This window comes from Apis dorsata, unplaced genomic scaffold (genome assembly GCF_000469605.1).
Source record: "Apis dorsata unplaced genomic scaffold, Apis dorsata 1.3 scaffold_13, whole genome shotgun sequence".
Lineage (NCBI taxonomy): Eukaryota > Metazoa > Arthropoda > Insecta > Hymenoptera > Apidae > Apis > Apis dorsata.
This window is the reverse complement of record NW_006263316.1, coordinates 662,306-675,251: the sequence shown is the minus strand read 5'-3', so window position 1 is coordinate 675,251 and position 12,946 is coordinate 662,306. Positions and strand designations below refer to the sequence as shown.

Below are 12,946 nucleotides of genomic sequence, written 5' to 3'. Positions count from 1 at the left end.
AAAAAAAAAAAAAAAAAAAAAGAAAAGAAAAGAAAAAATGAAAAGGAAAAAGAAACGTGAAAAAACCAAAAAAGTCGATGCAGAAAGCAGAGGAGCGATCGGTAAAATCACTGTCGTCGAAAGTGTAATTCTGAAATCCATTCCGGCCAGTTAAAGGGAACCAAGTAACGTGAAGTAATTCGTTCACGGATAAAGGGGGATCACCGAACATTGGCAATTTAGTGGATTCACCGGAGAATCTCTCCACCTCGAATGTGCACCGTTGACGAGGTTTTAATTACGCTAATTACTCGAACGAAGCGGTACAACAGGCAGCCACCAGGGTGTATCGTCGTGGGAAATGCCTGAGGTATGCGGCCCGCGTTAAAATAGATATTTACTGACCTGAATTTCGCCATTCCTCGACCTCGTAGTCGATAGGTCGTTGTCGTAATTTCTTGTTACCGTTTCTACCTAAAATGCATTACACAAAGGCGGTTTTACATGGTATGTTTTATGATGAATCGTGAGATGGAGAGACACGGGAATAGATGTCCTTGCTTCAGGGGATGAAGGGAAAAAATAGCAAGGAGGGTGGACGGTATCTGTGCAAAGATCGTGTCTGTGTGTGTGTGTGCGACGTTTTATAAAAAATGAAAATTAAACGCTCGGCTAATTCTGCCTAATTTTTCGCTCTCTTCTCCTTTTTTTACTTTTTTCTTAGAATATACTTTTGTCTAATTTTTCATTTTTAATTTTTTTTTTTTTTAATATTTTCGCTTGTTCTTTCTTCAAAAGAATTTTGATTAAGATGAATACTTTTCTTTTTAGGTATATTCATGTATTTTTAGTGTGGTGATTTTGATGTGGAATAAAAATAGCGCAAATAGGCTGAATACCCGATAAATTTGAGGTTAGTTACCGTTCTTCTTCATCGATGTAGTCACGGGTGGCGGTGTCGTGGACGTCGTAGATGGTGTTGGAATCTCTGTAAAGGAAAAGATGAATTTTAGTGAGTATAAATTCAGTAAATTTTTAAATCATTATTTTTTTGTAAAATAGATATAATATATTTTTTCTATTTTTTTTTTTTACTTTATTATTCATTTCTAAATTGAAGATTTTAAGCATATTTGTAATTTTTTGATAGACTACAAGATTCGTATATAGGATATATACAAATATATCGCAAAAGTGAAAAGATTTGAGAGTGAAATTCCTTCCCATATATTCATATCGCAGAAATCGACATTACGACGTATCTCGTTAAACTTTTAATTTCAGCCAATTTATTCGTCCAAGGAGGTGGAAAAGTATACTCTCTCGGGATAAATATATCCTTCGTAAATTTAATCGCCAATTACGAGCCACGTTGAAAAGATAAGGACGCTTGACCTCGTCAAACGATCGATAGCCATCGAGTGGTAACGATAAGAGTTTTTTCCGTAAAAATCTATTGAAAATCTATTCATTTTTTTCAATACAAAAATCGTATATAAGAAAAAAGAGAAAGAAAGAATTACTTAATTTTCAAATAAATACGAAAACGAATTCAAATACAATCGAATACAAATTCGGCAGTGACGTTGCATCTAATTATATCAAAATTAATTGAAAATCTAATCGAAAGATATAACAAATTAACTCGAAATAATAATTTTTTAATTTACTTTTCAGACTCGTCACATTTTCATAATTTAATACACACTTTATCTATCTTCCTCTCTTCTCTAAGATTTAAAATATTCGGCTAATATATCCAAATTTTATAAAAAAAAAAAAAAATGGCGATGTACGAGAAAATTATACGTGAAATTACTCACCATCTAATTTAATGTCCCCGTCAGTTCCACCGAGAGAATTTTGTGCCACGCATTTGTACGAGCCAAAGTCCCTCGGGCCGACATTTCTAATCTTCAGCATCATGTACTTGTTGTACCCGTTGTCGGTGGACACCGCCTCATATTTATCGCCTGCAATAGAATGGTAATTGCCTAGGCAAATAAAACCACGTTCTTCTTTCTAGTTTGAAAAAGTTTATGCATGGGAGAACAAACGCCAAGGCATATCGAACGAAGCAGTGCTTGCGTGAATATTTCATATTCTTGTGTTTGATACGTGTATTCAAAACGTGTATACTACGAAATTTATCGCTAAACAAACAAAATGAACGCGCATGCAGTTGTTTGAATAACTAGACTGCAATTTCTTGTATTATTTTATTATATAATTTTATTTTGAATCGCGAATTTTATTTGAGAATTTAAATATCGAAGAAAGTTAAATTTTTAATTTTTTATTTTATTACAAAATTAAATGAAATAATACTAATTACTTTTTCTTATTTGTTAAGAGAAGGACATAAAGTTGAATACCAAATAAAAAAAATATAATATAATAAAGTATTATACCAGGTAGATGAAGTTTTTTTAAGAATGCTATATAGCAAAGTATTTCCTCAACTATATTTTGTAGAGAGTTCCTGGGAATACATTTATGGTATCGACATAACTTTTTTTTTAAAACTTCAAAACATAAAAGGGGACTGTTTCGTAAAGAACAAAATTTCAAGTACTTTTTAAGAAGATAATCAATAACATATAATTCATAAATATAAAATGAAATTAGCAATAAATTTGCACATTTGGTAAATATTTTATAAATTTATTTTTTATTTAAAATAATTTTTTAGTAATGATTTTTAAAAAATATAATCGATTTTATTAGAATAATTCAAATTTAAATAAAAATTTCAAAATTCTTACAGAACGCTCTCTTTGAGAATTGTATACAGAAAATTTTGTTCTTTTTGTGTAGCGAATAATCATTATCAAGTATAAGTATAATTGTATCACAGTTAAAATTACCGGAGACAATCATATCGCCACGTTCGGTCGTCCAATAATTAATCGAGGTAGGATAAGCTTCTGTGTGACATTCCAACGTGACATCTTGTCCAATATATGCCGCTTCTAATTGATTTGGTATCGAAAGCATAGGAGGAACTGCAACAATAAAAATAGTAAGTGATATATTTACTTCTTCTTTTATTATTAATTTAAATAAAATTTCGGATAATCTCAAATATCCTATTTATATTCTTTTCATAAAATATTGCTCAAGAATCAAAATTTCATTGATAAAACGAATGAAAATACATATTACTTATCCAGATAATAAGGAAATTACGTAATCGAAAAGGCGGATATTTGAAATAGCTTGGATCAATTTTTTGGATTAGGTGAGCTTTGAACTTTAGCGACGAAACTTTCCACGCTTTGTACTCCCCAAATTTAGAACTATTCGAACTGCATAATCTAGTGCATCAGAACTCTCTGTTTGCAATTCTGTAAATCCTAGAAAATCCACTAACTTATAACGAATTTCGTTAAAACTTTTCGATATGTTTGTCACATCAACATTGATTAAGCAAATAGTTATATTTTCCAAATATAATTAAGAAGCTAATGATCAATTCCATAAATTGTAATAAGAAATAATCGTACAAAATATTTAAAAAGTAATAAAATAAAATATAAATATAATGAAATCAACTTTTTCATATTTTTTCAAATCTATTATAAAAGTAATACATTAATTGCGTGTTAATTTAGACAAATAGAATAGACTAGCAATTGTTAGAGAGGTAAAATCAATAATAGTTAGACAAATGAAATAGATCATTCATGATCAATCAAGCGAAACGAGATAGGTCTAATCAAATAAATGGAATATGTCAATCAGCCAGACAAATAAAAATAGGCCAGCATGTCATATTTAAGCATACATGACTAAGCACGAGATATACTTGAATAATTATGATCAAGAAAAAAAAAAGAAGTGGATCAATCAATCCATGACCCAAATGAATTAATAATAGCTAAATAACGTAAGTTAATCATAATAAAACGAATGAAATAAATCAATCATAATCATCCATCTTCATATACTTTAATTTTTTTCATTTTTCTAACATTGTTCTATATAAAGTTTCACTCAAAAAACTTGAACATGGTTCCATGAAATGTGAAATTCCTCTCGAATTTTCGATTATTATACGATGTTTGCTTCTCCAAGATCAATATAGATATATTCCATGGCCGCAATATCGTGTCATAGTTTCATCTTTTACGAAGCAACGTAAATCACAATTTACTACCACCATGTATATTCGAGACGATATCACTCTTATTAGATGGCGTCCTTCGTCCACTCAATATTCTTCCCCTGACGTTTTTGTTGAATTATCGAGTTGATATTGGGACAACCATTAGCCGATCGCGATATTGGGAAGGAGTTTCGAATGATTATCATCTATCTGACTCGAAAAATTTGGAAAAAAAATTTTACTCATCGATGATATTGATTGGATACGTGAGCTACGTTCAAAACTGTAAGTTTTCACTATTAAATAAGTTAAACGATATGATAATGTTACAGATGATTGTACAGAAATTTTTTAAAAGATCTGTTCTGCCAATTATAATAATATATGGAAACTTTTGAAAGTATACGTGACAAGTATATAAAAATATAATATTAAATATTTAACAATTACTTAAAATATTTCTCGTATGAGACATGAAATGATTAAAATCTCAAATCCAATTATTCCTTCGCAGAAAAAAATGACAACGGAAAATATTTAAACGTGACTCTCGATGAAAAATTTCCATTTGAAGACGGTAATTCACGTTTCATCGGCCGATTATTAAACGCTCGTGTCCATCCATGCGGTAGAACGGAGGCTAATGTGTCGGAAAAGACAGGGCGGAAACGCGTTTCGCACCCCAAAACTGGATGAACGTGACGGCCGTGAGGGGGATGAACGGATCTAGGTACATCGAGCATATCTGGGTCAAGTGGTGGCCGTAAATCGTTGGCTAAATGAGACGTTGAAAACCAACCTAATCCATCGCGTAGGATAGAACAATTATTCTTTATCGAGATATTGTGCATTACGTTCAAAATTATTTATCTATTCAAAGGTATCATCGTTGTAATTAAGTTTTTCTTTGGATCGAATTTTCCAATTTTTTTGGAAAATTATTTATTCTGAAATTTGACGTTTTGGACAAATAAACAATTTATATGGATGAAATAATTGTTCTATAATTCTTATATACATTTATATTAGTTTGTTTCTTAAATAGAATATTATATATTATATATCAACTAATTGTTCAAACATTTTTAGGGATGATTCTCCAAGCCAAGATTTCCAATTTTGTTTGTTATTGACAAGAATGATACAATGATACGTTGCTCTATTATTATATTCTATCAGAAAAGAAGTATAATTTTATTTAAAATGAATTTATTTTAAAATAAAAGTCATTATAATGTATGCTAACGAGATACAAATCGTTTTATCCCATTGAAAAAAATTTCAATATAAATTCCACTATAAATTTCATTCTCTCTTTTCAATTGTACGATGCGAGCAAATTTTACACGATAATAAAAATGATATTACGTATTAAAAATGAGAAATAATTTGACACGAACAGTTTCGAAAATTTTCTATTCAAAAATATATTTGAAATCGCGGGAAACGCGAGCGGTAGACGATATAAATATTCAAGCAACTTCAAATATTTTTCCACGAACGCAATTTTTGAAAAGTTTCGAAAAGGGAAGCGTTTACGCATGGTTGAAGTTAATATAACACGTTCACAAAATTTAACGGGGCAGTTTAGGATTAACATGCATATAAAGCAGTCCAATAAACACACACGCCGCTCCTTCACTATTTGAGGAATATATGAGGGAATATTTCAGTATACTCACATTGCACGCGAAGAGATATGCGTTGGCTAACTCGTGGTGGAACGTCGTTCGAAGCGATGCACAAGTATGCTCCCATGTGCAATCGACTTATCTTCACGATGTGCAACACCTCGCCATTCACGACATTCACTATAATACAAACAGACCGATATTTCATTAGAGTTTCGAGTGTATAAATCGCATACAATTAATTCATGTTTTAAAAGGGAAGATAGATTCAATTGATTTTGATTAATGTGTCAATATTTAAGTATCTATTTATTTATCGTAGAAAGGAAAATGCTTGAAATTATTAACGTATCGATACTCGGGGATTTATTGGGGATTATTTGGATTTATAATTTTATATTAAGTGATATCGATGATATTTTTCTAAATTTTTTTTTATTAAAAATTAATTTTTAATAAAAAGAAATACATATAAATTATACATTTATAAATAATTAAATACTTTTTATTTTCTGCTTTGCAGAAATTTACATTTTTCTTTCGTACGAGAAATATATTATAATTCGTTTAATAATCGTAATTTTCATTCGTTTTAATAAAAATAAATGTTTCTCACGTATGCTTTTTTTTTTAGAAAAATTGGCAGATGAGTACGAAATTTTAAATTGCTGCATCTCACAAATATACCACGACCCAATAAGCAACTTTTAAAACCGCGACCTCAATGTTTCTGTCACTTTCGAGCTATTAATATACACCACAGCTCATAATTATTCTATCGACTTTAAAAATCGATATACGTCGCTCGAATAATTTCGATACGTAACATTTCAATCAATTTATAATAGAAACTGTATAATAAATAATGACATTCATTATTTTCTATAAAAAAAAAATTATGTTTTTCCAAACAAAAGATATTTACTAAATATTTATTATATGGACGAAATATAGAATATCTATATGGTTTAAATAAATGGTTTATTACAAATTAATTTTTTCTTCGTTGGATAGAATTTTGGAAATACTTGCTAATATATATAATAAATGCTTTTTTTTTTAGAGTTAATTTTTTATTAAATCGTGCAATTCTGGATGGGTAAGTTTCTTCGGTGAAGTCGAATCGGTGAAAATTCGGACGTAACACTATTTGTGGAGAAATCGAAGTTTCCAGGTTGAAAAGTTCGGCTAAAAGTTCAGAGGAGACGACCTACTTTGACAGTACCGAATTTATAAGTGCAGAAGGCATCGCGAAACCTCCATCTACTTAAGATGAACTTGGAACGCTCTTGCTCTTTTTAAAATATTTTTAATTCGGCTTGATGTTGAGAAAAGTTTCTCATTAGGATATACGATTTTAATAAATATATACTATTAAAAAATAAATGGGTAAAGTATTGTAAGAATATTTCATTTTTAAGGTAAAAAAATTTAATGTTATCTGGTAATTTTTTTCATTATCTTTAATCTTTTAAAAATATTCCCAAACGTCTTTTTAATTGTTTTTTTTCTTTTTTTCAGACTGATTACCATTCGTTATTACAACGAAATTCCATTTCAAACCACTTGAACCACTCAACTTTTTACGAGCGAGTATTACTCCTATAACAATATGAATATCGTCCATTCAAGATTCGAAGTTTGATTCTCTAATGCATCTATAACCACGGCTCATTAATATCTGTCGTAGAAAGTAATTATTTATTCCATCCTATATTCACCGCTTCCGCTATACACCGGGCATATAATTAAATTACGTTAAACGATTTATCATTCCGGCCAGTCGCACAAACCTGCAAAACTTCCGCGTTCCACATTTTCCTGTAACTTTTACCGTATTTTGCGGCTGTGCTCGGTCATCCGTTCCAACGAATTATGCACGTGAGCCAAAACGAGACCCCGCGCACGATGTACGTAAATAGTCCCGTTTCCGGTTTCGCTCCACTCTAATAAATATCGAAACGAAAAGTTCGCCAAGACAATAAAATTCCAATGGATAACGATATATTTTTCGATACGATTTCACGAATTGGATAATTTTTTTTTTCTACATTATGAAAATAATGTAGATTAATGGATGTTTCTATCATAAATAATATTAAAAAGGAAAGTATCGGATAATTTTACGAATATGGAATGTTGTAATGTTACAGAATTATCATGTTCTAGATATACATCCGCTCGTTTCACTGATAATGCAGTTAAGTGAAATTGAACATATTATTATTAGATAATACCTAATTTTGATTAATAACACATACGTGTATTCAAGCAATTCAATCGAAATATAGAATTGGAGAGATACTGTTATATTGTATGATGTAATTATAGGAAATTGCGGGACACTACATTATCAAGCTTCGCTTTAGCTTTAATAGGGTTGATTAACTTATTTGTTAAATTTAACGTGGTTTACAATGTTCGTTTAATCCTTAGGTAATTTATGTGCGCCAAGTTTTCTATAAAGGTCATCCACAGTCTAGTTTAAAATTTTTCACGATAAAAGCGCGTTGCATGTATTTTCTGTTTTAGAAAGGAAAATTATAAAATTACACTTGTAAACGCGATCAGGTTAAATAACGAAGCAAATTATATCCCTGGAAAGGCGATTAAAATGAAAGGAGGGAGAGCAAACAATTTATCTGAAGATGCATGAGCCGTAGCAATGATCGTGATACATTGAAGGGTATTATTCGATTCGAGGAATTCCACGTTCTTATACCATCCCATTACCTTCCCGTTACTGTTCTTCGCCAATTGTAGCAACAATTCTTTCCTCCTGATACAATGCGCTTTTACCTTTTACCGTGAAAAACGTTCAATTGGTTTTCCATCGCTCCCCAACATTTACTCACGACCAGTTTAAAACGACCTGCGGAACCTATTTACAATCCCCCTTGCCCTCTGTTTCGCCAAGAATTCTGGGAACGATAATTTCGCGTATAAAAATAGCGATCTGCAGGTACACCGTTTTATTATCACCCTCTTATTGGAACGCGTCTGCAATCGTCGTCCGCTTTTACGTTCCTTTGAACGTTATGCTTGCATATTTACGCGAACAGGCTGCGTTTCATTACATTTTACGTTATTCCCCCAGAGATATAGGTTTTTTTTTTTCTCTCAACAGTCGTTTTCTTTTTTCTTTTTTTTTTTTTTGTTTTTTTCAACTTCCTTTATTATTCCTCTCCTCGCCATTTTGTGATATTGCTTCATCGACTCAGAGTCGAGGGTCGTAAACTATTTATACATTTTCTATTGATCGTTGTAGATGGAAAAGGGAAATCTAATTCCACCAAGGATCAGGTCAAGGATCTTAGATACATCGATGATGCGAGATAAGATGGATTATATTAGACAGATAAATAAACTGGGCTAAAAATAGTTGGATAATGGAATAGATCAATCACTATTAGTCAAGTGGAATAAGCTAGGCTCGAGTAATAGTCAAACAGATAAGTAAATAAATTAAACAAATAAATTAAATAAAATATACAATATTAAAGTTATAGAAAAATCCAATCATAAATGAATAAAATGAATCAGACACATAGAATAAATCAATCGTGGTCAAGTGGATAAAGCTAGCAATGCTCAGGCAAGTCGAACAAGTGAAACAAACCTATAATAATCGAATAAAATAAGCAAACTCCTTTTTACTAACACATTTTTTTCAATTGATTAAAATCAATGTAACCGAAGTTATTACGAGTTACGCATAATTTCAAATTTTTTTTTTCATAATTACTGTACACTACAGTGCGCTAATTCAATCTAAATTTGATACCGGTAGTCGCGTCTTGTAATAAAGTCTCGTTATTACCGTTTTCCACCCTATTATTTCCTTATCAAATAGATAAAACTTATTAACAACACTTCCCCGGCAACAACGCTACAATACACCCTAATCGCCGACAAAAGAAACTGCGTCCTCGATTGTACGAGCTTATCTCGCGTGACTCGAAACTCTTATCATTCGGGAGGAAATATGGGGGCCTGTGAAGGTCGATGAAAGAAAGGAAATCTGTTGGCGGTGTGGAAAGTGGTGCAAGAGGATGGTGTGAATCTGGTTGCCAGACCAGACGCCAAATCTATCCATTGTTCCATAAACAATGCTTCGACGAAGAGATGTCTCCTACTTTCCAGAGTTTTAATCAAATAGTTCCGCAGAATCCCGCAAATATCCTGCTTCATCTGTTTAGCAGTTTAAAAGTTTCCGTTTTAATGGGAAATCACGATATGGCATTGCTCGACGAAATTTCACTGGGGGATAAATCTGTTGCGTAGTACAGATTTAATGGAGATTGTGGTCAATTATTTTTGAACGATGTAAGTATTGTTGTGTGAGAGTGAAATGATAGATTCGAGACATTTTTCAATTTTATTTTAAATTAAAAATTTTGATCGTAAATATTTTCTATAAGTATAGTAATAGATGATCGCTTTTAATGTATGTAATTCTTGGATATTTTGGATTGGATTTTTTAGAATATTTTGAGTTTTACATTCAATATTTTTCTATTAGATTGTCACATCTTTTAGAAAACATTTATTGTTTTCTCTATGGTGATTAGGTCTTTTAGGATAATTTTTCTATTCTTTATTTCCCTATTTTCTCATAAATTGTTTCAATACTAAATAGTGATGGACTATCTTTAAGAATCTTTAAAAATTTCCATTTAAATATCATGAATTAGAATTAGAGATTTTTATTGATTATATAAGTCAATTAAGCTATAAGGATTTATAACAGGATTTTACGTCTCTTTTTATTAAATCACTTTTAATTAATGATTTCTTGAAAATCAAATCTGTGAAAAATAAATTTCAAAAATTTGGCCAATTTTCTTCCAACTTTCTACATATTATTGCATTAATTGCTCTTTCGATTCCTCGTAGATCTTATTTGCAAAAAATATCTCTAAAATCAAATTTTTGCATTTGTCAAAAATCATTCCAAATCAAATATCAGCGAAACTAGGAGCGCGCATCACCTTCAAAATAGCGCCGAATCCCAATTTACTCGGGCAAGGAGGCGTGAAATTTTCATAAGATCATAACGCGAGCATTGCACGATAACGCAGTGTCTTTCGAAGCTCATCAGCTCGTTTGAATGTTAAACGGCAGATAAGAGGGGACGCAAAAAGAACCGCGGAATAAATTAGCGGACGTTCAATGCTCGCCGCCACTTTGCATAACATTTTCCGCGTGCTCCTTAACGTCTTTAAGAATAAGCAGACAGCTTTCCCCGAAGACGAAGTGAGCTACCCTATTTGGGAATTAGTACGTGATGTATTCCGCCCCATAAGCGGTGGCCTGGACGTTGATATTTCATCCCATCCCTCTCTTTTCTTTTCCCTCGTTTCCACCCTTAAGTAGCCTTTTTCGCGTTATTACCGCCAGATAACCCGGCCACATTCATCCTCCGACCAAATCCTCCATCGTCTCAGCTAATGTCTCTGCGTGTGTTCGCTCTATAGACGAATTGCTCCTACTGTTTTGTAACTGTTCGAGCAATTTTAAGTAAAAATGGTGGCGTTTATCGTAGAATATTGTCGCGACAATTTTTACAATATTTATGTTCAACGATGTTCTTCGTAATTAAGTTTGAATAATCTCGAAGAGATTGAAGATTCTTTAATATCATAATTTTGGTGTAATGGTTGGATCATAAGATATGACGGGTGTGAATGAATATTTAAAAAAATTATGGAAAGAGTTAGAATTTTCATTTTTAAAATTACTTGTAAATTATATAGTTGCAATTGATCTTGGAATGATTAAAAAGGAGAGCATAAATTCTTTTTAAATTTACATCTCCTTTGCACATTTTAACTTTTATATTCAAAATTATTCAAAATAATTCATTGTTATATATGTTTTATTAAAGGAATATTAAGTGTTTGGATCTTTTCGAAGGAAATTATTCGTAAATTTTCATAAATCATCGAAAGGCGAATTTTGATCAATATTTTATAGAATACTCCATTTTTCGAATTCTTTTATTCCAACAAAGTCTGGTAGTTATTTATCAGCAAAAGACAAAGCTAAGCAACAGTACCTTTGGGACCCTGAATATTGTACAATTTCCTAGTTTCACTCTCTTTATGCGACTACGAAAGCTCATTTTTTAAGGTTAGCTTCTTCTTACCATTAATAAATAAAGACAGACTTCCAAACAATTCTTCTCTGGGCCAGAGAAGAGAATATCCTTTCCCACTCTTCAACAATGAAAAATTACGTACGCGATTGTTCTGAGGGAACTGAGAATTGCATTTTTCTTCAATGCACAAAGGAGATGTAAATTTTTACCGATGGACACTATAGTTTACTAATGTTTACTTTATCAAGCACAAACAATTTTTTTTCGTGATGAATAAAATTCTTCTTTCATATTTCAACGAAATTGCACTAAAATTTAAACAAGTTGATATAAACTTTATGTTTATCTTTATTATAATATTTTATAGCAATGAAAATATATATTGCATCGATTGAACAACTAAATAAATGAGACTTATGCGAATGTTGCGCTTTCGATGTTCGTTTCCAAATTCATCAGATTTAAAACATTATTATATATTTACGAGAAAATTAATATTTATATGAACGTAAAATCCTATTAACCGAACGAAAAATCACAACTACCGATGAAAATTAAATGAACTTACTAAATGAACGTATCGATTATAAATAAATAACATTATACACAAATACATAATATTGCATAGCTTTCAAAGCTCCATTTTCAATTTAACCAATCTTAAAACATCCTCCAAAATAAAAATCGTGATTCCTTTCTCGAATTCAATCCTACTAAAAATCTTCCCAGAAATCTTGTATTTAAAAAAAAAAAAAAGAAAAGTAACACGTACATTTTTCAATCGTACAAATATCCTTAAAGGGATTTAATTTCTTCAATATCCTCTTTTATTTTTTCATTTTCCCACGCGAATTAGGGGATGAACGATTTTGATGAAGGAAAAGTAGAGGAAACTCGCGGAGAGCCAATTGGAATCTATTCCTTCAGGGGTTGAGACGCAAAATTTGCTAGACAATATTGTTCACGAAGTTGCACGGCTGTAGCAACGACTTGGTCTTTGAAACTACAAAGGAACCCTCAAACGGCAACAAGATAAGCTCGTCTACGAGGATCGACGTCGGTACAGTTTGGCCGCCAGTTTTCCTCATCGTTTGATGCCAGGCTTGCGCGTAAAACGAGTACAACGTA

General features: G+C 31.5%; 1 protein-coding gene and 1 long non-coding RNA gene across 6 annotated transcripts in view; one reads left to right on the top strand and one right to left on the bottom strand.

Annotated features, from left to right (window-relative positions):
• The window catches only part of LOC102677282 (limbic system-associated membrane protein-like), a 313,371-nt gene that overhangs the window by 69,141 nt on the left and 231,284 nt on the right, over nucleotides 1-12,946 (bottom strand). For 3 of the 4 annotated variants that reach the window (XM_006607744.2, XM_031509419.1, XM_031509406.1), the window contains exons 6-10: nucleotides 5,770-5,898; nucleotides 2,847-2,984; nucleotides 1,803-1,973; nucleotides 902-967; nucleotides 385-453 (exon numbers count right to left, since the gene is read on the bottom strand). In XM_006607744.2, coding sequence (XP_006607807.1) covers nucleotides 385-453; nucleotides 902-967; nucleotides 1,803-1,973; nucleotides 2,847-2,984; nucleotides 5,770-5,898 — 573 coding nt within the window. The remainder of the gene's footprint in view (nucleotides 1-384; nucleotides 454-901; nucleotides 968-1,802; nucleotides 1,974-2,846; nucleotides 2,985-5,769; nucleotides 5,899-12,946) is intronic. The other variant, XM_031509413.1, reaches the window with a different exon arrangement.
• On the top strand, nucleotides 7-2,295 carry LOC116185288. Of its 2 annotated transcripts, XR_004150099.1 has the most exons (4): nucleotides 7-349; nucleotides 831-991; nucleotides 1,264-1,403; nucleotides 2,006-2,295. It is a non-coding gene; the product is annotated as an uncharacterized LOC116185288 (long non-coding RNA). The 2 variants fall into 2 exon arrangements; XR_004150098.1 differs by lacking the exon at nucleotides 2,006-2,295 and having other exon boundaries at nucleotides 1,264-1,511.